The 23,667-nt window shown below is 41.7% G+C and overlaps 1 protein-coding gene across 1 annotated transcript in view; it reads left to right on the top strand.

Moving 5' to 3' along the window:
* The window catches only part of PARD3B (par-3 family cell polarity regulator beta), an 852,378-nt gene that overhangs the window by 489,319 nt on the left and 339,392 nt on the right, over positions 1-23,667 (top strand). Inside the window, exons 12-13 of the mRNA XM_087819630.1 lie at positions 12,439-12,609; positions 16,955-17,087. Of these exons, the coding sequence (XP_087675756.1) occupies positions 12,439-12,609; positions 16,955-17,087 (304 nt within the window). The remainder of the gene's footprint in view (positions 1-12,438; positions 12,610-16,954; positions 17,088-23,667) is intronic.

Raw genomic sequence — 23,667 nt, 5'->3', positions numbered from 1 at the left:
AGACCACCCAGGCCCTCCTGCGCAGTGAGGAAAGGTGTGGGTGAACACATCTGGGCAACGGTGGTCTCTCCTCAGACTTGCAGTGGTCAGTTTCATTTCCTGGAGAATGTTCTACAAACCCATCATGATTAGTATTCTTTGTTGCATTCTTTTTACTCCTCTGTTAGAATTACTCTGAATTTGTAACCTGACAGACTTGAACCTAGAAAGACACAATCAGGAAAATAGGAACTAAAAACAATAAGTCAATGTAGAGGCAGCAAATAAGAAAATTGCACTTGCAAGGAGAGCTCAGTGGAGCCTGTGAGTGATTGTACTGTAAGCTAAAGGCCATTTATCACATTTTATACACTTGAAGATAACCATGATGCTGGGAATGCATGTTTCCCTTTGAACTTGGAGAAGCTTATAAATTTTGCCCTCCCCTCCCCTCAAAAAAAGCAAAGAGCATGATTCTGCCCTTGCACATTGGATTGGAAATGTGATCAGAGCTGTTAACATAGTGTAATGTATAGTTAACTAGACGGCCTATGTTCAAGTCCAACTCCTCCACCTGCTAGCAAGGAACTTGACCTACTATATTTCCATTTCCTCATCTGTAGACTGGGGAAAATAAGTAATACTTAATCCACAGGGTTTCTGAGGATTAAATAAAGTAACAAAGACAGTGTGATTAAAGCAGTGAAGTGATACAGAGGGAAACATGTTTGATCTCGTCATCAGCTCATGCTTGACAATGAGACGTCCTGAGTTTGAATCCTGCCTTAGCTACCATCACCCTCTGTCAGTGTAGGCAGGTTACTTGTCCTCGGTATGCATCAGTTTTCTCATTTGTAAAAAGAGTAAAATTAATAGTGCCTACCTCTTGGTGCTCTTGTGAGGACAAAAAGAGACAATATATATAAAGTGCCCAGCACAGTGCCTATGATAAACTTGCAATAAATGTTAGCCACTTTTAAGTATTCTTGATATTAATAATACGTGCCATCTCCCACACAAAACCCAAGAAGGCCTAATTAGGGTTTATGGGAGCAGCCCTAGCCCTAGAATCCTGGCTTTGTTGCAGCATTTTTCTTCTTCAGCTCACCCTATCACTTTCCGCTCAGACACAGACACTGAGCTAATGTCTTTTACCTTGGGTGATGAGAAGTGCACCGTGGATAGACAATTCTTTAATGCACTCCTTGGATCGGTTAGCTTTTGTTGTATAATACATAACAAAATTTTAATAACATACATCAGTAAGCCTTTATTTCCCTCATGACCCTCAAGACTCTGCAGGGCAGCTGGAGGGATTCAGATTCAGGCTAGTGTCTCCCTGTCACCCCATAGGTTGACACGTCTGACTGTGCTCCCCACATCCCCGGTGTCTGGGACCAGCGGGCTAGCTGCAGCACGTTTGCCTTATGCTGAGTTGTCAGAGGCCCACAGCCCTGGGTGAAGCCTCATAAGTTCTGGGATCCAAATGGCTCACAGTCACCACACACGCGCGCGCACACACACACACACAGGCCAAAAGAAGTCATATGGCTGAATCCAAAGTCAACCCAAGGTATGAGAAAATACAGTCCACCCGTGATGAAGTTGTGGCAACATGTGGGTGCAGAGAAGGGTAAAGAATTCAGGCCCATCATCCAACCTATCGAACTCCCCAATCTGGCTCAGAAACGCAGAACCAGGAGCAGAAGGCAAGTAAGAGTGAAAGTAGCAACAGCAGCAAGTAGCATTCATTGTCCTTAATGCAGATATATGCTGGACAGCATAAACAGTACCTTAGGTGGCTTCTCTAATTTTACTCTACATTCGCACCGAGTGTTACCATGTCAGGTCATGAAATGGGAATTGCAGACTGCAGTGGCTGGTGCCTCTCCACATGGCGCCCGGGTGCCTGTCGTCACACAGCCAGGAACTGCCTAACGAAGATTTGAACCCGGGCAGTCTGACTTCAGACCCTGTGCTATGCGGCCCTGAGATGAAGGCTCTTTCTTCCCGATCAGTTCATATTCTTAGAGATCAGGGCCCGTTGCCCTGGAATTATCTTATATCAGGCTTGTCATTCTTAGCCAAGCCATCTAAGCACGCGCCGTGTTTGAGGATGAGTCTTGGTCATGTTTGTGGACATCAGCTTAATATTACTCTTCTTATGCCCGATGACAGCTCTATTTGCAGAATTTATTCCAAGTAAAATTGAAACTGAAATGAATTTTTGGAAATTAAAAGCAAACATCTTAGCTTTTTTATGGGCAATAACTTACGCTCAAGCAGATATTGGAGAGCTGGTTTAATATGTATATCCATGTTTGTGAAAGTGAGCATCTCCTTACCTAAGCAGTTTCTAACGGTCCTGTTTCTTGCAGAAAGATTTCACTTTCCATTTATGTAAATTTCTTTCCTGATGTTGGTCTGCTGAGTCAGACAGTCACACCATTAAAAACCACTGGACAGCATATTTATAGCTGATCTTAAACAGTAAGAGGCATCAATCATGAATTTGGCCTTATTGTGAATGTTCAGTATCCATTTGTCTTGTTTACTTTTCCCAGTGTAGCGGATAGAGGCCTAAGCACCGCTCACAAGAAATCTGATTAAGTAGGAAAAAAGAATTTTTCTATTCTCCTTCTGCTGTTCCAATAATCCACTGTTACTCCTCAGAAAACTGCCACCTGTTCTGTGCTTCAGGATTATGTTTTACAAAAGTTATTTTGAGACTTTGTTCCTGCCCCCGTTCCGAAGATACAAATGTAACAGACTCCGTATCCCCCCGGGCAAAGGGGAGATAAGCATGGGGAACATGGGCTTTAGCATCTGGCCCCAGGATTTTACCTGAAATCAACAGAATAATCTTTCTGCTGGAGCTCAGTCTTTTTCTCCTGGCCCTTTATACCACTAATTGGTTCTCAAGGTGTTTTTTCCCTTTAGGGAAGGTGGGTTTTTGAAAACTAAACTACTTGGAAAAGTATGACCAGATCCTTCCTGTGGATTCTGTGTGCTGTGTTCTCCTGGGGACTTCAGTCGGTGTAAACAAAGATAGGCTACTTCTTGCCAGGTGTAAAGCCCTTGAATGACTGTGACTATAACTGAAGGCCTCCCCGCCCCCCCTTGCCTTTCCGGCTACTTCTTTCTATCATTACAGCTCTTATTTGAGTCATTTCTAATAGAGAAGGAAAGTGCTATTTGAAAGTAAGAGCATCCAGCTACCCTAGGATTGCCTCTTGGAAGTGAATCCCTCACTCACTGTAAGGGCAAACAAAATAATATTTTTACTCTATTTGAAACTAGCCAAATGCTTAAATATTTACATTCCAGTCAAGAAGCCCAAAACCCTTCCCTGCTCGTGTTAGGACACAGCATTTGCCATTTCAGTCTGCTTTTGCACCTAGCGTTGCCTGCGGACCCCTCCAGAGCATCCCTTTGAGCTTGCTTTGAGTGACCTTGGCTGTAACAGCCAAACACGATGTGTAGTATTGATACTAATATGCTTAAACAATAACATGCATTACTGTATGTCTGTGGTTTCGCTTCAGTTTCTATCATTCTTCCTGGGCATTTGCCCCGACATGCAGGGCAATTGCTTCCAGACCGATATATACTAGACACAAGCATCTGTGTTAGCTTCTCACGACACAAGGACTATGAATGGAGTAAAATTAGTATGCCATGAGGATGCTTTTCTAAGATTTCACTTTTGTGATTGGAATTTAAAGTTAATGTGTTGTTGTGGTTACTGTTAAGTGAAAAGAAACATTATCTTTATTACAGTTAGAAGAAAATACCTTGAAAAAAATACTCTCCTTTCCCAAATCTACATAAAAGTTAGCTTCTCCTTTTCTCCATAGGAGCACACATAAATCTTGATTATCAGATTGAAGACCTTAAATATTTTCATTTTTATTTGGTAAACATTTGAACTCTGAAATCAGTGGCTTTTTTTTCTTTGCTTTTAATGTACTATATTAATTGAACATTTTCGGAGAAAATGTATTTTCACATCTATTAATTATACTGACTTAAACTATTTATTTTTTTACCTTAAAAATGAATCACTCTTAGAAAAAATATATAACTTATATAACTAGAATAGTGATATTTTTTTAAATTGAGGTAGAATATTAACATGTGGTAAAAACAGAAATCTCACAGATTCTGATCTTTTTATTCAAATATACTGACTTTGAGACTGAAATGTGTCCTATGGAAACCTAGAAATAATAAGGTAAAAATTAAAATTTAAAGGCAATTTTTGCTAAGGGAAAAAATGCCATGTGTCAGGTAGATATTTAAGGGCTCTTAAATAGAGAGAATGAATTTAAGAATACCTGTTATTCTCTAGAAATTAATTAACCAGGTTTGTGCTTAATAAATACTACTTGATGATGATGAAATTAAATGAAAGGAAAATGCCTGACATAGCTAATTGCAAATGCATGCACTCGGAATATGAAATAGACATTATTTAAATGATTTGATTTTTGTGTGCTTAGGAAATTCGAATACTCCCCTCTGAGAGATGCAGAATTTCATAATCTACGCTATTTAGTAATTGGCACAAGAAAAAGTTTTCTCTAATACAAGCAATCCTCCTATTTTTAAAATGACTAAAATACAGGTTTTGGAGAGACTATGCACAGGTCCAGAATTTCTGGGAACATGGGGTTTGATGCTGAATCTCCACGTCTCTTCCTATTACGGAACATTTAATAGCATCCAAGCTCTTCACGGGAGTCCGGCAGGAGTTCCCAGCATTGGTAATTTCCACCTTCGTCTCGGCTGGTATCTATAAATCATGTGACAGATCTATAATTAATGAATGTAAAGGAAGATAAAAAGGACAGCTTTTTAAGGAACACTAATGTTAAATGACTTCTTTAACTATTCATTTTCCTTAAAATTGATAGTTTTCTACTGGTAGAGAAATGTAAAGATCAGTACCAGTAGTCTCCTTCCAGATTTTTACCTTTGACAAAAGGACCATACAATCCTAGGGTATGAATAGCCCCATTGCAAGTCCTCAAATGTTAGAAGCCAAACTCTAGCATTTCATCCTAATCACAAAAAATACATCTATGGACAATTAAAAGCAGGAACTTTACCACGAAAAATTCACACTCACTGTTTAGCCATTAAGAATTTTATCTTAAAAAATGAAACTATTTATTTAAAAATGAGAAAAATATCAATTATGTTATGCCAATTATTTTTAACCAATTTCCTTTCTGAAAAAGGCCAAAAAATATTAGTCTGTATTAACCCATGAGAAGCCTGAATATATGCATTTTCTATATTAGGAACTATTTCATGAATATGTAATATTACTTTTAAAATCCCACAACACCAGCATTCTGGAGAAAATTTTGGCACTCTACATCAATTTGATGTATATTTTGGACTCCATGATTGTCTCAGTAGGGTTGGGGGTGGAAAAAATTAGTAGACCTAATCAAAAAGGAAATCATAATCTACAAAAGTTGATATCCCAAGATGATGACCCTTTGAATCTAGAAACAGTACCTTTCACCTAAGAAGCTATGTTCCCCTTCGTGGTGGGTATTAATAGGTGTTTATAACGTGCTCAGAGTTTTGTTCTAAACATTCTGCTTTGGGCCCATTTTTCTAGTGACCAGACTTTTAGCAATCAGCACAAACAAGGGCACAGTTTATTTTTATTTTTTTGAGGTAAATAATTTCTAATAAGTTGGAGAAGCCTCAGAGATTCTAATCTGGTCGGGCATTCATGCAGAATCTTTTTGATTCATATATAACACATACGCCTTAGTAAGCTTTTTATTATGTGGCTTTCTAGGCCGAAGTAAACTGAAAACAGAAAATCAGGAAGGAGATAGGAAGGGGATGGAGATGAAACTGAAATGACAGGAGACAGAAAAAGTGTAAAACAAGCATGGAATGCTATCACTGCATCGTAGGCCGGTGGATATCTGCGATGCCTGTAAGTCAGTGCTTCGGAAATTGTCTTGCTGAGGAAACTAAGATTCAGTAATGGCTGTAATAACAGCTCTACGTTATGATGTGTTTATTTATGCCCCATGTTTCCAGGAGGTGTTCAAAGTGGAAAGAATTATAACACATTCTGAAAACATTATATCAGAATGGTTTTATGTATATTATGATGCTCTAAAAAATACTCTTCAAATAGCTTCTTTAAAAAGTTTCATATGCCACAGTTGCTGAGTAAATGGAACCTCACTGGTTTGCTACAAAGAAATGGACTGAGGCTTTTATGACACTAGTTGAATTAAATAAATAAATTTACAATTTTGCATAGCTGACCAACTGGATACTGGGCTAGTTCACAGAAAGTAAGCAAGTATCGCTTTTAGAATTACCAGGTTCTCTGAACACATGCTGATGTATCGAGCCAGCCTGCATTCAAGAATCTCTCATAGTCATAGTTTGTAAATTAAACAATTTGTCTATTGTAGTTGAAACTTACACCCAGCCCAAAGCACCTGCATGAAATATTTTTTCAAGTGACTCAATTTAGCAAGTATTTCTTGAACATCTGCAGTGAGTTATGCAGTACATAACGGACTGGAGACAGAAAACCTAAGACGACTCATTCCGTAATCCAGGGAGGTGGTAGTGTAATAAAGTAAATATATAAACAACTCTAATATGATTAGGGTTATTGTAGACAAGTTTAAAAGTATCACGGGTGTTGCAATAATGGAGCAATTAATTCTGTCTATGGAGAAAACTATGAATGGAAGGCAGTGGCTGATCCTTGTTATAAAGGATAAATATCCAACAGGTGAGCAGGAATGCAAAGGACATTTTTGACAGAAGGAGGACTGTGGGTCAAGTCACCATGGTGTGTACAGCAGAACACAGTTGATTGGGCCTAGAAAATAGAGCTCTGATTGGGGAACAATTTCCCATTCATTTTGGTTGAAGCTGTCTCAGGACAGATAATGTAAAGCATTGGCTAATGTAGGTAGGTGCTCCCCAAGACAAGAATTCACATGCTTCTAGTCTCACCAACTTTTTTTACTCCACTTCTTTGTGTTAAAACTATACTTTAAAATCTTGATTTATGGCTACTGATTTTAAATGAAGTTAAATGATTTCAATCTGGAATGCAAGGTTCCTTTCTACATTGGGATTTTTGGTTGTTCAAAAGTATGATAGGCAGAGGTTGTCATGGAATGATTTTAGGGCGCTGAGAAGGCCTTCCCTAGGGGATAGTCGTCTCCGCTGAGCCAGGTGCTATCTTGCCTGGAGGCCCACCTGCTCCAGGGAAATCCTGCTCTGCAGTGTGAAGTCAGGCTTTGGGGTTTGGGCTCTGGGTGTTGATGCTATCCCAGAAGGCTTTACTGGGGGCCCCTTTAAAAACACACAGAGGCAGGAGCCGACATCTGGTCATGATTAATCCTCTCAACACCATGGCCTAATGCAGACTGGCTTTGGGCCTCAGCCAGCTACTCCTGGGAACGCCAACCCACTCTCTCATGCTTGTCTCAGGTTTTGTGGAGGCTAATTCTTTACCATGGCTTTCTTACTCTCCCCTCTGTAATCATAAGAACTTTACAGGTAAAGGGGCCTCATAAGAAATTGTCCCAAAGAGGCGAATTGAGCCATACAGTGTCACCAGCAATCATAGCAGAGGTGGTACCCAGGCACCAGTGAGTATAGTGGGAGCTGAACTCCAAGGTCACTGGACTCCCCCTCTCCCCAGAAATCATGGATATGCTTCAGTGGGCCCATGAGACATCCTTCTGACTGCCCCCCACTACAAAGAATCACCTGGTCCAGCTTGACACAGTAGAGACACCGTGGTGCAAATATTTATTTTTAAGAGATGAGAATCTGTAGCTTTTATTAGATTCTCAAAAGAGGCTAAGGGCCCCAAAAGGGCAAGAATCACTAGCAAAGTGATTGAAAACATGGACTTCAGAGTGAGCCAGACCTAGTTCAAATCCTCTCTTAGAAATGTGACTTATAATAATGCACTCAACTGGCCTGATCCTTGGTTTCTTCTTTGATAAAATTGGGCGATAGTCCCCAATGTACAGGATTGCTGCCTGGATTAAATTGCCTAGTGCATGTACAGGGTTTAGCACAAGGACTGCACAAAGTAGAAAATCATTAATAATTCTTGTCATTAATAATTGCAGTGCCTTTAATCATCTCTAGGACTCTGATTTTAGAAGCAACGTAGCATGACAGGTGCAAGTCTGACTCAAAGACAAGTAGACCTGGTCACGCCAGTACCCTTTAACAAGTCACTTAATTTCTCTGGGCCTCCTTTTTATATCTCTTAAATAGCAGAGAGTAGTATCAAAAGGCTGTGGTAAGAAATGAATGAGAGAACATATGCAAAATACTTGCACAAGGACTGGCCTATATTAGTGTTCAGTTAAAGGGAGACGTAGAACTCAAGCATCTTGTCCCCTAGTCCACTCCTCCTCCTGCGTTAGAACCAGGTGAGGGCTGATGAGATTTGAAGCCAGCCCAGGACGTGCAGAAGACCTGAATCTCATACCAGTTTCTATTTGTCCTAAAGTGCCCTGAGAAAGTTACTTCTTATCTTCCCTCTGTTCTCCTCCCTCTCTTTTTCCTCACTTTTAGAATTCTCCTGTACTCCCTCCCAGCTTGAGGATGGGTAGAGCTGGTTATGGGGTTGTCAGAGGCAAGAGTCCAGTTGCTGTCTTGGTGGGAAGGAAAGTCTTAGTGTGTTCACGCTGCTGTGACAAAATACCATAACCTGGCTGGCTCACAAACAACAGAGATTTATTTCTCGCCATTCTGGAGGCTGAAGCCTAAGACCAAGGCACAAGCAGATTTGATGTCTGGTGAGGCCCACTTTGGGTTGATAGATGGGCATCTTCTTGCTGAAACCCCACATGGCAGAAGGAGCAGGGATCTCTCTCTCAGCCCCCTTTTTAAGGGTGCTAATCCCATTTATGAGGGCTCCATTCTCATGACCTAATCACCTCCCGAAGACCCTACCTCCTAATAATCTAATGTTGGAAGCTAGGATTTCAGCTTAAGGATTTGGTTGGGGTGGGGGTGGGGGTGGGGGCGGGGGTTATACAAACATTCAGTCCATAGCAGAAAGGGATTTTTTTTAACGAATGTAAGCATGGCCCAGATTATAATGAAATAAATATCCTAAGATTACTGGGAAATGTCCTCGAATAGTTGAATTCGCATATAAAATCAGTTGATGAGAGTTAGCATCCTCATGCTTAATTAAGCATTTACTTGAACATACTATTAATGGAAAAGATAAAACCTTGGAAACCACTTTCCTTGACAAAATTACTCCAAAGCAGCATAGACATACACAGTTTTGAGGGATCTTTGCGGAGTAAGTAATGAGCTTCTCATTGAACCAACTTCATTTTCTATCAAGGCTAGACCTGGACGTGTATGTACGTAGAGCTGGATGTGTAGAGAGGTGTTTTTCTTCCCTCTTCCTTGCTCTTCCATCCCCCAGCTCAGTCTCCTGTGTTCATACCTTTTCTGATCTGACTGGCTTTTGTATATAGGGTTCTCTTCCAAGAGATATCATAGAACATATTGTCCTCTCTGGTTTTGAAAGGCCCTTTTTTCTTGAAGCATAACTGCTTTAGGGACAGTCATGGTCACCTGTGTGGAAGACAGAATGGTTAGTGACTAGATAGTGCTGAGACGTCAGGACTTGGGCCCTCTGGTCCAGCTCTGACCGTAACTGGCTGAGCAAGTCCTAATCTAAGTGGCTTCTCTTAAGAGGAGTTCAGTAAATGGTTTCTCACCCTCTTTGGCCATCACATTTTTTATCTATACACAGAAGAGGTTGGGCAGGATGACCTCTAGGGATGCTTCCAGCTCTAAATTTTGTGATTATATGCTAAATGTTTGGACAGCATGGTGCTTAGTGGCATCACCATTAGTGAAATTACCCATCCTTTATCTTGCAAAGAAAAAGCACACGCACCGATAGCAGCAGACTAGCCACGCCTGAAAATGAGAGTGTGTGCATTTTGATCACACCCAGAGCTCTACAGTGATACTTGTGATGAACGTGAATGTCTTCTAAAAATAAAAAAAATTTTAAAATCCCAGCTGCCCTGGGGTGACCTGACCTGCCTTTTGTCTGGGATTTGGATTCAGCAAACGTATTCTACTTCAGTGTAGTTCTGCATGCTTGAGATTTGGAATGCAGCTGAAGATAAAAACTTCTGCTTAATACCTATTGGTAAGAGATTATTTTACAAAAAAAAAGAAAAAAAAATCTCCTGTCTCCTTCTGTCTTGGTTACCTCTTCATGCAGACCCCGTCCCGTACTTCACAGAGAAGGTTCACAGGAGGTTACCAGGTGGGATCTTACTCAGATTTCATTTCCTTCATTCTACAGATATTCATAAAGCTTCGGGCTTTATCTCTCTCCTTCCTGTTGCGGAGGACAAGGTGTCCTGCCAAGACTGAGCTCCACAAACCCAGCACTAGACCTCATTTCCTGCTAACAGAGCTCGGATCTTGATCCAACTCTTCTGCTTCCCCCTCCCCTTTGAAAACCACCCACCGTCTCCCGCCATCCTAAAAAGATTTTTAGGGACCCTCCTAACCTCCTTCCCAGGATTCTGCCTAGAAGCCCTGCGTCCATTAGAATCATTGCTCAAGGCGCGTCTCCCTGCAGAGGCCCAAACCATTACGGCTGTTTTTGTTTTACCTCCGTTTCCAGTAACTTTAATCTTATCCTTTATGTGCCTCACTCAACACAGATAACAGAAGTGATTTCTTTCTCTTTAGGCCTTTCTTGTAAATCTCATTTCCAGATTTGCTCCAAATTAGGGGAAAGGTTAAGCGGAGTGGGAAGAGCAGAGGGAGGGAGGGGACGTTGCTCTGCTGAGACAGCCCACTCAGCTGCGACTGTCACCCGTCTATGGATCCCGTTGCCCTGCCATCTCGATCTCTTCATGGAGAGGGCGTGTGCTTCTCCGGGCGGCCCCACGATCCCCCGTAGCCAGCACCCCCTCCCGCAGGTGGCCTGTGCGGCGCCTCCAGGAGGACCTCAGCTGCCCAGAGCGGCTCTCGCCGCTCCGCCTGCGCCCCCGTCCTCGGAGCTCCCTCCGACCGTCCTACTGGTCACCGTCTGTCTGCTCTTCTCCTTTCTGAAGGAAGTGTTTTTGTTTGGCATTCTGTTCTCTTCATTCGAACATGGATCCCAGATGTTTGCAACTGCAAAAACTCTTTAATATTTTCCTGGCCCTGTTTCAATGTTGCGCAACTGTCGTCTAGAGAGGAGTAATTCACCAGGGAAGCTCAGCAGGGCGATCCAGAGACAAGGTGCATGAAACCTGACCTCCGGCTGCTTTATCTCTGGCTAGACCACACCACTTCCCTGCCTCTGTCTTCTTATCTGTCACCTGCAAATAAAAATATCAGTCTGCTTCCCTTCTTGGGGTTCTGTGAGAATCACTTGAGATAATTGAAGGGGGAAAAAAATCTCTGGAAAGGTAAACTGTTATACTCACCTACTATTATTTCTGTTAAATTTATTAGCAGCAGCCAAGGCATAGCATCCCTGACACTGCGCCTGTGCCTCATAACAAGAACTTTCTACCCTAGTGGGACACAAGTATAAGACCAAATTAATGTCTCTAATCTGTCAATATTTTAAGCATCCCCCGCAGGCTGCCTGTTGGGGGGATTCACCGTTGGTCCCCTCAAGTTCTTTTGTCGGCAGAGCTGGCTCCTGCTAGACTCCCGTTTACGAGGGATTCTGGCTGAAGATGACTGGTGCCTAGAATTGAATTAGTCCAGAGTCTGGGCTGCCTAACCCACATGCTGAGGTTCCTCCCTTGCTAGAGATGCTGGATAAAAGTACTCAGCAGTCAGAACCTCCTTGTAAAAACCCTTGGCAATCCCCTTTCACAAGCTTTTCTGCCAGAGGACATCACAGCAAATTGGTCCTTCACTACACACCTCTGTGATCCTTTGCAGACTATCAGACTAGCAACTTTTGGCTGTGTCAGAGCTAGCAGTAACATCAGGAGACACATTGCCGCTGTCAAGCACGCGACATTTCGGCGTGATGTCTCCCTGTGCCTGAAAATGCAAACCCAGTTTCAAGTGATGGGACCGCTTCCTGTGTTTCCAGCCCCCTTCCCTGGAGTCCCTGCCAGAGCAAATGGCAGAATCGGACTAGGTTAGCCCACTTGCCAAAGATTCTCGGCAAGAGACGTTATACAAATGTCTAAATTATTGCATCTCAGGACGCGAAGATTTCTAAAAAATACTCTCACACAATTCATTATTGTTTGTATGTGTGACTATTTGATAAGCTCCAGAACCTTTATCTGTCATAGAAAATAAATCATTCCTAATAGCTGAATTATTTTCTGTTTTCCTGTTTAAACTTGAACTTTCCCTGAAACAGCCACATGTCATCACCACACTTCTCTCTGTTTAATACTCTTTTTCTTTACTCTGCCCTAGGATGGTCGTCTGCGGATGAATGACCAGCTGATTGCAGTTAATGGGGAATCTCTCCTGGGAAAGTCCAACCACGAAGCTATGGAAACACTTAGGCGATCGATGTCCATGGAAGGAAACATACGAGGGATGATCCAGTTGGTGATTCTGAGGAGGCCAGAGAGGCCGATGGAGGTGAGCAAATCCTTATTGCGTCAGCCAGTTGCCCACATGGCCTCCCGAATGCACAGCCCTCCATCGCTGCCTTGGTAGCTAGACTTGCACGGATTCTGAAATTGGAAAAACGTGCCCCAGAAGCCCTTTGACGGATTTATGTGGTGAACAGGTGGTTGTGTATTTCAGGCATAACTAGAAGGTGTCAAAATGTGCATATAAAGTAAGTAATTTATCAAATGTAACAGGACCATATTTTCTAGTTTTTTCCCCCCAGAAATTCCTAGAGTTCTGGACTTTATGATTAAGGCTTTATACACATAATAAATTATTAAAGTACGTAACATCTTTATATACTTCTGATTGATGTGCCAGCAGTGTCCATACCTTAGAAACTTCTTAGATCTGTACAATGCTCGGTGACAATGTGATCCTCTGTCTGTGCCCCCCCCCCCTTAGATGCACATGTGGAGAGTATAGAACTGGGACTCAACTGATTTAAAATTTGACCTAAGCAAGCTGCTTGCTTCATGTCATTAAATGTTTTTAATTAAATAAATATACTTAAAATCTTTTATTATGTTTTCTTTATGGAATTTTTTAATGTAAGGGATGTTTTTACCTCGCATGAAGTATAAGCGTAAACATTCTTGAATGCTAATATTCGTAAACATTTCACTTACAATTATATTACTCTATTTATATTAAACAATTATATTATTATATTATACAATCATATATTATATCATACAATTATATTAACATTATTGTCTCTTATATGTGAATAAGTTATTAAATGCTGTTAAGCTTATTTTAAGAAAAGAAGAAGAAAAAAGTTTATAGTAAAGAAAGGCATCAACAAATCACACATGTACTCTATAAGACAAATCATGTTTGTATCATAAGCAAAGTTAAAACAGAATAGTATTAAGACATACTCATGTAGAATATTAGTTTTAATAATAAGTTCAACTTAAGAAAAATAAAGGGTTTTCAAATTGACAAGAGGTGAAAGTAGTTTTGGATTACCTGAGTGAAAGTCCCAGGCTGGCCATTTCCTGGCAGTGTGAAGACATTCGTAGTTGAGTGCTGGGTACTTGTAGATGACAGATACTTTTGTCTGTTTTATCCCTTAATGTATCCTCATTTCCCAGCACATCGCAGACACTTAATAAATATCGTTGAGTGAATGAGGAAAGGTTACATCGGAGACCTACTTCATCTGAGAGGGTTGGCTGAAGTAGTCAGCATGGACTACATCTTACTCTGTTATATTATCAGCAGTTGGAAAGGAGTAACTGTACCTTTTCACTCTCCTGTACATAACCTTGTAAATGTTAAATAAATGTAAATTGGCCAATTACTGGAGACTATATATAATGAGCCAACTCGATTTCAACATTTGTGTCTGCTTAAGTGACAGAGAGGCTTCCATGAATATGTAACGGATTTTACTTATGTACATAGGTGTAAAAGCCGTATTTATTGCTTCCATCCGCGAGAGAATCGGCTCCTCTCTGGGTGACTTTGGTTCGTACTCGGGAGCCCTGGCGCTTCGTGGAACCCAGATGTTGGAGATGTGTGGGAAGGATGACCGGTCTGGGCGTCTGTATATTCGAGCGCCCTTAAGATTTCTTGGGGGAAAAATACCTCAACCAATAGGAAAGTCTGGAGGACACTGCTGTAGAGCACCACGCCTGCAGATAGCAGAAGTAAAAGCCTAAAATAAAAAAAGAATACGCTTGTTAAGAGTTAGTTGTCCCCCGCCTCTACCTTCCCTAACTGTATGCGTTTCTCTAAAGCATATGAGTGCTCTGTGGATAAGTGTTCTGTATTTTGGTTCATCTGGTTGGGGCATTTTATCATTTCATTCTCCTTTACTGCAGGTTTTTTCATTTTAAATCTCACACTCTGGGATGGGGTGGCCGTTGTACCGTCGGAAGAAAGTACTAGGCTTTCTGTTGGCTGCCCATCCTCAGAAACGTCTTGTTGATATAGCTCACTCGAGAATCAATTGTGAACAAGAAAAGGGGCAGAAAGCAGTTTTTATGAGGACATTTAAACAAGATCCGTTTTTAGTTTTCTTGATATTTACATGCTTCCCATCGGGGATAAGCAGGCATTTGACTCTCTCAGCTATTGAGAATCTCTGTGGTACCCATGAAGATTAAAGAGCACTTTTTCTTATAGAGACAGCTAATCTTTATTAAATTGAAAAGAAATAATCTGTAGCTTTTGATCTCCCAAATCTGTGTTTTACTGTGTCAAAGCATATGCCGTGTGCTCGTGTTTTTGGTGTTTTCTCCTGTGGAACAGCAGTCACCCCCAGGGACAATGAAAAAGCATCTGTAACCTAGAAAAGGTCTCCCCACTGCTCACAGATTCAGGCAAATCAATTCAACCTGGCAAGAACACCATAACGGTTACTTGAACCTTATATTGATATAAAAATTGAAGAAGCTACTTAAGGAAAGTCAAAATATATAGTTGTTGGGGTAGTTTTCCACATTACCCAGATGTACAAGATACGTAAACAGTTTTGATGAGGACCTTGTGAGGAATACATAATGAGCCCTTGATTGAATCAAAATCATTTTAAACAGAAACATGTTTTTCAAAGGATGCGCTTGAGGTTCAATTGTAATTCTATTTGAGCCTAGAGACTTGGTGTTAAAAAATGGGTTATGACCTGTTTTGGGGTTTTTTTTCCCCCCCTTCCCCAAAACATTTTCCTTCCTGCTGCGAGCTCATCTTGATAGAAGCAGAATATGTTTAAAAATCCATTATATTTTTTATTGGCTGGGACACTAATGGAGGGCTCCTCGACAGCTCTATTTTACAAGCTGAATACTTTAATTAGGCCGGTTACTGATCAGTTGTTGGGATATCGATTGTGTCATTTATCAAAGAGCTGGGAAAGCAGGAAAATTTTTTTTGGTTCTTGTTGTTGTTAAATCAAAGCAGGACAACAGTGTGATAATTACCAGAGGGAAAGTGGGCGGGAGGCAGGGAGGGGAGGGTGAAAGGGGGCTAAACGGTGATGGAAGGAGGCTTGACTTGGGGCGGCGACCACACAAACAGTAAACAGATGATGTATCGTAGAACTGTACACCTGAATTCTTTATAGTTTTATTAACCAATGTCACCCCAATAAATTCAATTAAAAAGAGAATCGTGGGAGGCTATGCAAGGTAAGTCCTACCTCTCCTGCCTGCCAGGGCTCTGGCTTTACCTCGAAAGTCGTTGGCTGAGCACCAGCCTTGGTTGGACTAGCAGTGCAGAGGCAAAGGCTGTGGGAAAGGGTGTTGTAAACCTTGACAAAAAGCTAACGGACTTTCAGCAGCTGAAAGCCTTTCAATTATTAAGAATGCATAAATTGAATGTTCTAAATGTTTGTTTAACTAGCAGGGTACCGAGGCTTTGTAACTGAGGAGGAAAGTAGAAATCAAACGCATTGTTTGGGCCAAATGCCTTTCTCAGAAGGCAGGAGCTTTGGGGCGCAGGCCTCTGTTTCTGTCTGCGGCACGATCCCCTCACAGTCGGTCAAGGGCACAGCCATGAGATGGCTTCCAGGCGACTTCCTTGAAATCTGTGAGGAGGACGCATCATCTGAGCAAGAACAAAGCCAGCTGTCTGTGGCGCAGTCCCCTTGAACAAACAGCTCTCCACGGCCGGCCCCTCCGCTACGCCTCCTGCGCCTGTGGAACATGGCTTGGGGGCTGTTATTCTGGATACAGCAGTTTCAAGGAAACTGTGAATTTGTTTACAGACTAGAATCTTTAACTCGAAATAGGAGGGGAAATACGGGGAGGGGGAGAGAAAAGTGTCTCAGGGGAATCACAGTCTGGCGGTGTCGCAGCGGTTTGTTTTAGCTCCCGGCCAGAGGACCTGGTGTCCTTCGTGGGGACACACTCATGGCATTTCAGCGGCAAACCTGCTCGGGTCTGGTTGTCCTAGAGCATGTGCGCTCGGTCCCCAGGGGGAGAGAGGGGAGCCAGCTGGTTGGCAGAGGAACGTCCTTGGCATGAACTGTGTTCTTGTGTTGACACCGCCACAAGCTGTACTCCCAGATGGAAGAAAAATTGAAAGGAGCCCGTTGTAAGTGGGGGGAAAGAATAGTAAAGTTAATCCTCTTTTGTGCTGGCTATCAGCACGCCTAAGCCGCGGCACCGCATTGCCAGCGCTGTTTACTTCACAGCCGCAGAGCCCGTCACGGGCGGGCCCATCCTGATTTTCCGCAGCGGAGGATCTGTGTGCCGCAGGCCCCCGAAAGGTTATTCATCAATCGATCATTTTGCTCCGCTTTCATTGACCGAGTCGGGGCATATTTTAAAAGCAAATGTAATTTTTGATTTCCATCCCTCAGGAGCCTGCCGAGTGTGGGGCATTTTCTAAGCCGAGCTTTGAGAACTGTCAGAACGCAGTGACCACCTACAGGAGAGGTGACAATGGCACGTTGCGTCCGTGTGGCACTGACAGTCCGCACGACAGACAGAGAGGTAAGGGTCTGCCCATGTTCGTCCCCTCAAGTGGTGCGAGGAAACGCGACATTAGGCGAGCGCAGTGCTCTGAGCCCTGAGCTGGAGGTGGCCGGGGAGCTGACTCAGAAGTTGTGAAGCAGATTCCTGGCATCGCCCCCAGTTTAAGCGACAGTTTCTGTGCTTGATGCCCCAAACACGGAGGGTTATGTGTAAAACAAACCGGGCCTGGAGAAACAAAATGGCAACTGTTACTTTTTTTTTAAAACGATCTTTTTAATATTGGAAGTTAAGAAGTATAAATTACTAAACTTAGAAAGATGTGTGGACTAGTATTAAGTCATTAAATGGTCCTAACATGCTTCACAGATTTATGCTTGATTTTGTAAATACCATAAACCGAGACCATCGTGTGACAGTGGGAATATTCTCTGTCTGGCCTCGCTGCATTGTCTGTCCCGTGTTATCTGCTGTAGGTCACATTTCTAGCAGAGCTCCAGATGGAAAACACTTGGATTTTCTTCTTTGTTTTTCAAAAATTATGCTTTGGGCCACCAAGAAAATACTTTTATTTCCCTAAATCTCCTTTCTGTAATAACTTTAATTTTTGTATTGTAAAAGCAATACATATTCATGACAAAAAATTTGGAGAAAAGCAATAAAAGGAAATTCAATGTTACACATACTTCTATCAAAGATACTAAATACTAATTAATAACATTTTAATGTATATATTTCAAGTCTTCATGCAAATACTTGTATATAAAGTGAAATATACTATATACAATGTTTAGGAAATTTTTAAATTAATAACCATTGTGAACACCTTACTATGTCATTGACTATTCTACAGCACCACATTCAGTAGTCTCATAGTAATCTATTGAATGGAGTGCTGTTTATGTAATCAATTCCTTATTTACACTTAAGATGTTACCAGGTGTTAACTACGTAGAAAGAGTCTCTCAGCTCTGAGATTACTGAGGTTTCTCTGGATTAAATTGTTTCATCAGAATCAGACACCGTTTTTTCCTCTGAATTTCCCCATTTCAGTGAGAGCAGTAGCAACAGCTGTGACCACGTATTAAGTGTTCACTGTCTGTTAGATACTGTGTTAAGCAATTTCCATGCACACTCGAAGTGGATAATATTATTGTCCTCATTTTACAGATGAAGAAATAGAAAGTCAGGAGAGTAAATAATTAACCCAGGACCACACACTTGATCCAGGCAGAGTCCGGATACAGCCCATCTCTCGGACCCAAGTGTATCCTCTGAACCACAGCATGGGCCCTGTCTTACACTGGTGCCTTAAAAGTATTGAATTCCTTTTACCTAATATAAAAATGTCCTTTAGAAGCCAATTTTACTTTGTGTCAGATGAAGAAATACTCAGTATGTCTCTTCTTAGCTTCTTAAAAATTAAAATTTTTCTTGACAAAGTAAGATCTCCTCCTGAGACCTTCAATTCCAACAGCACGAAAATCGGGAAGGACCAGCAAGTTAGGACAGCCTTCTCCCTACCATGCCCATAGGAAAATATCCAGCCTTAGTGTGACTTGACTGTCATTTAATTCTCAAGCAACATGTTCAGTGACAATCCAAGTTCAGGATTCTGTTCCTAATTATACCTGTGACATCCGCTGGAACAGTGGGCACGTTACCTCCTATCTGGTTTCATTTTCAGAACCTATAAAATATTGATGCTGAAGTGATAATTACACAGTATATTTTTAGAGGGCATTGAAATAGTCAAGGAAATTGGTAATATCTAGGAAGGCTAACAAAGGCTAAATTAATGAAACCGTGCAACTACATAAAGTGTAAGACTACACCTAGGAAAAAAGTGTTTACACATAAAGTGCACTCAAAGCACACGCTAAAAACAAAATGTTGTAACATTTTGGAACGTCAGTAGAATGTCCAGAGTTCGTATTTTCTCTGAACACTTGGACTTCTGTAGGCACGAGTGGCCACAGACAACCACTGGGAGGTTCTGTCTGTTCCCTTCCCCCTGACACACAGATCCAGGTAGAACAATGTTTACACCAATGAAAAGCCCATGCAGATCAGCTACCTTCACCGTTCCTACTACTCTCCCTCCCCCCCCAACCTCAATTTTCTCAGGTAAACATAAAAAACCTAGTTCTTTCAAGAATTAGGCCTAACAAGCATAGACTCATTGTATGTTTTTTTTAATTGTAAGAAGCCAGTAGATAAAATTATCTTACTTTTTAATATAAGCATATTGACTTAGAGACAAAAATATATATAACAGAATTTATAAACACAATGCTGAGGAAGATTATCATGATCATCACCTCTTTGTAATATTAATAACATTTTAAATTTTGAGAGCCACTGACAGTTCCTGAGTTTCAGACACATGGGAGGTGGCAGTGGGTCACCAAGACTCGTAAAACCCGAGTGAGTGTTGATTCACCAAAACCAACTCTTTTAAGGAGCTCTTTGAGAAAAACAAGATTGATTTGACAAAATGTAATGTCTAGTGAGAAGAGGAACTGTTACAGCCAAAACATTGGCTTTTTTTTCTTCCCTTTTTCCTTTCCTTTGTATATTTAAAAACCCAATGTTGATATGCTGTGTTCCATCCATTTTTGTAATAATAGTACATACCACCCACAGTTCCACAGTTCATTTTTTTTGTACATACATATTCCTGTCAAGCTGTTACACAGAAAAGGCATTTTTGGAACTAACATTTGTAGAAATTGTAACACCATAAAATTCACATTTGTGTTGGAGAATTGCTAGCAATGCCCGCAGTGGAAAAAATGTGGTGTTCCAGGATGGAAATAGGGATGGAGGTTGTGTCCCAGGGGGTTACTGTGAAATCCTGTTACGCATGTGAATGGTAATGAAGTCCACCCACGCAGTATTTTCAGAAGAACCTTGCTGGCAGATCTCGCCGAAGGCCAAGTCATAGCCTAAGCGCTGTTTGCCTCTGGGTTGTTATTACCTCTCCCTTAGTGCCCTACTCCTGCTTCCCCTCCATTTCAGTTCAGGTGCACCCCAGCCCCTGCCTCAGTCACCCATTGCCCCAAGTCTGCCCAGGATCACCCACTGAGGTCTCCTTTAGGCCTTTCATCCCTACCCCCAAACCAAACGTTTGGTTCTGTGTCCTGTCCCAATGAATCAGTGTTCCCTGGGGTCCCCTGAGGAAACACATAATAGTATAATTATTCCTGATGTGCCTTCTTGTGGGAACCAGCATGTATCCACCCCTCCGTAGAATGTAGGGCACAACCTCTACAGTGGTGACCAGAAATTGAATTACGCTTTTCAATTTGACTGATGTTTATTGGATACCTCCTCTGTGCAGAATACACTATTGGGGGGCAAAGATGAATACAAGGCTTTCAGTGTCCTCAAGAACAGTCTAAAGCCGGGGTCAGCAGTTGTTGCCTGTGAAGGGCCAGACAGTAAGTATTTTAGGCTTTGAGGGCCATAGAGTCTCTGCTGTTGCCCCTTAACTCTGCCAGTCTAGTGCAAAATCAGCACAGACACTACATAAATGAATGGACGTCACTGTGTTCAGTGCAGCTCTAGGTATAAATCCAGATGGTGGGCCAGTTTTCAACCAGGGCAATAGCTTGCTGAGTCTTTGTCTAAAGCCACAATCCCTTTTGCCCAGTTTTGTTTTTTTCCTGATCGTTCCCTGGCAGGATGGATTCTATAAAACAAGTAACAACTAAAGATGTTGATAAAAATGAGGGTCATTTGGTCAGCAATTGTAGTAGTGACTTCAGGGTGCATTGTCCACATTCACAAGCATAGATACAGAATGACCATCCAGACTTACACTCAATAAAATTGAGAAATATTACATATAAGAGATAACAATTCCAGATTGTCACACTGATAATAAGGCTTACCAAAGGTATTTGGACCCAAAGAAAAAAATATTATTTCTTACAGCCTCTGATTATGTTGTTTAAAAATGTACCAAGAATGCAGAATCAGCAAAGAAGATTATTTACCTTCTGTTCCTATCACTACTTTAAAAACAAATGGGTTGTTTATGTGAATGAACTAAAAATTAAAGATAATGATTGTAATAAAGCTTAAAGTAGCCAGAGAAGATGCTGAAGAATAGGAGAAAGAAAAATATAAATAGGTGAGAGACCAGTAGATTGCTCACTGCAAAAGCAGCATGTGATAAATGTTATACAGGAGTTGTTTTCCATAATATTAATAAATCCAAATGTCAGTGGGTTGAGACAGCAAAAGTATATTTCTTTTTTTTTTTAATTTAGTGGTTAGACAATCATATACTTAAGTATTCCCCCCCTATATTTCTAGTACCCACCTGACACCATCCATAGTTATTACAGTGTTATTGACTATATTCCCTAGGCTGTACTTTACATCCCCCTGACTTTTTGTAACAACCAACCTGTACTTCCCAATCCCTTCACCTTTTTCACCCAGCCTCCCAAACCTCCCCCCACCCCCCAGCTACCATTAGTCTGCTCTCTATATCTGTGAATCTGTTTCTCTTGTTTACTCATATCCCAGCCCAGTGAGGCTAATCAGCAGGAGGAAGGGAGATGTGCTCCATGCCAAGATTGAGGGACCTGGGCCCTTTCCATTGGTAGCTGGGCCATCTTCTCAGGCCTCCTCCACCTAGAAGAGGGCCCAGCTACTGTGCTTGTAGCTGACAGATGGGAAAGGGGGAGAAAGGGGAGAAGGTGGACCCTCCCCTATCCACTGAGACTGGGAATGACATTCTCCATAGTAACTCACATTCTATTGGTAAGATCTAGTGTAGGTACAAAGAGGGCAGGGAAATGGGGTCTCAGGTCTAGGTGTGTGCCCAGGAAGAAAGGAAGAACACAGATGTAGTAAGCACCAGTGTTCTCTGCCACTGTTAAAAAAGTAATGATAGATCTGAGAGCAACAGTAAAAGTTTCATAGAGAAGGTGCTGTTTGAGGTGGACGTTGGGAGAAGGGTGGGACTTTGATGGATGGATTCAGTTTTGCAGTTACACAAGCAAGGACACTGAAGCAGGAAAGTCCAGGCTTGTGGTTGGGGAAGAGTAAGTACTCGTAGGTGGCTAATGAGTAATGGAGATAAAGTGACTCCCAGGGACACAGACCTTTATTCTGTAGATAGTTGTACAAGTGAAATGTTTCTGAGCATGCAAGTTGCATAGTCACAGGTATCATTACCCCCAGCATGAAAATGGACTGAGAATTGGAGGGTAAAGAGATTAGAGCCAGTAGGAAGGATATTGTCCCAATATGCCCTGGTCCCCAATTTGCATTGTAGTCTTTCTGCTCTCTGTTTTTCTCAGCAAGTCTCTGGCTGCCTGATAGCTGCCATAGAACCAAACACCGGATCACTGGGGGGGGGGGGGGGGGGGGGCAGGGGGACAGTGCTGGCTGTTTTTCCTCATCATGCTTCTAAATCCTGGTCATCTTACTTGTCAGGTCCCTGCTTCAAGCCTCATTCCCAGGGACCTGTCAGCACTGCTAGAGAGCCACTTCCATCAGTTCCCTGGGGCAGAGCTTAGAGCAAGTACTTGCTTAGTGTGCCAGAGAGAGAGAGAGAAAGAGAGAGATTATAAGGGATTGGCTGACTCATTTATGGAGGCAGGCAAATCTGAAGATCTTCAGGGTGAGGTAGCAAGCTGGAGACCTAGGAGAGCCAATGATGTAGTTCCAGCCTGAAGACCAGAAGTCTCAAGACCCAGAAAGAGCTGATGTTTCAGTTTGAGTCCCAGGGCAGGAAAAAGCTGATGTCCCAGTTTGAGGGCAGTCAGGGAAGAAGAATTCTCTTCTACTCTGAAAAGTGTTAGTATTTTCATTCTGTTCAAGCCTTCAGCTGATTGGATGAGGCCCACCTACATCAGGAAGGGCAATCTGCTTTACTTTGTATACTGATCTAAATGTTAATCTTATCCAAAAACAATCTCCCAGAAACACCTAGAATAATGTGTGACCAAATATCTAGGTACCGTATGGCCCAGGCAAGTTGTCACAGAAAATCAACCATGAAACTTGGCATGTGGGCAAGTCAAAGCAGGTTCTGTTACCAGCAGCATTTTTCAAGGACAGAGAGACTTTTTCTTGTTCCAGAAATCAGGGAAAAATAGGGTATACTTTATACCAACTATCTGACTGTATAGCTACAAGGTAGAGTTCATGATGTATAGAATAATAATCCTTTATTTACTTATTAGCACTTTGCCTTTGTAAATCACTGCTTGAATATGCACCATCGTGTATAATATTTATACTCTTCCAATAAAGGTATTCTTATCCTCACTTGATAGATTTAAAAAATGAGACTTACAGAAGTTGGACAATTTGTCCGAGTTTAAAGAGCATTAGGAGCCATGATTGAAAACATGCAGTCTTGCTCCACAACTATACTCTTAACCAAGATGCCCTCTAAGGCTTTTTTTTTATGCATTATTGTCATTAAAGATGATACTTAAATGACATAATGTACAGAATGCTTAAGGCACTGGTACACAAAAAAGATCTCAACCGCCCTTACTTGTTACTAGTTGCAATTATATTCAGAATATGTTCCTTTTATATATATAGAATAGCCTGAAAAGTATACATTTTT

Source organism: Miniopterus natalensis, chromosome 8 (genome assembly GCF_054644295.1).
Source record: "Miniopterus natalensis isolate mMinNat1 chromosome 8, mMinNat1.hap1, whole genome shotgun sequence".
NCBI classification, from domain to species: Eukaryota; Metazoa; Chordata; class Mammalia; order Chiroptera; family Miniopteridae; genus Miniopterus; species Miniopterus natalensis.
The sequence above is the reverse complement of the archived record's forward strand: the minus strand, read 5'-3'. Positions and strand labels throughout refer to the sequence as shown.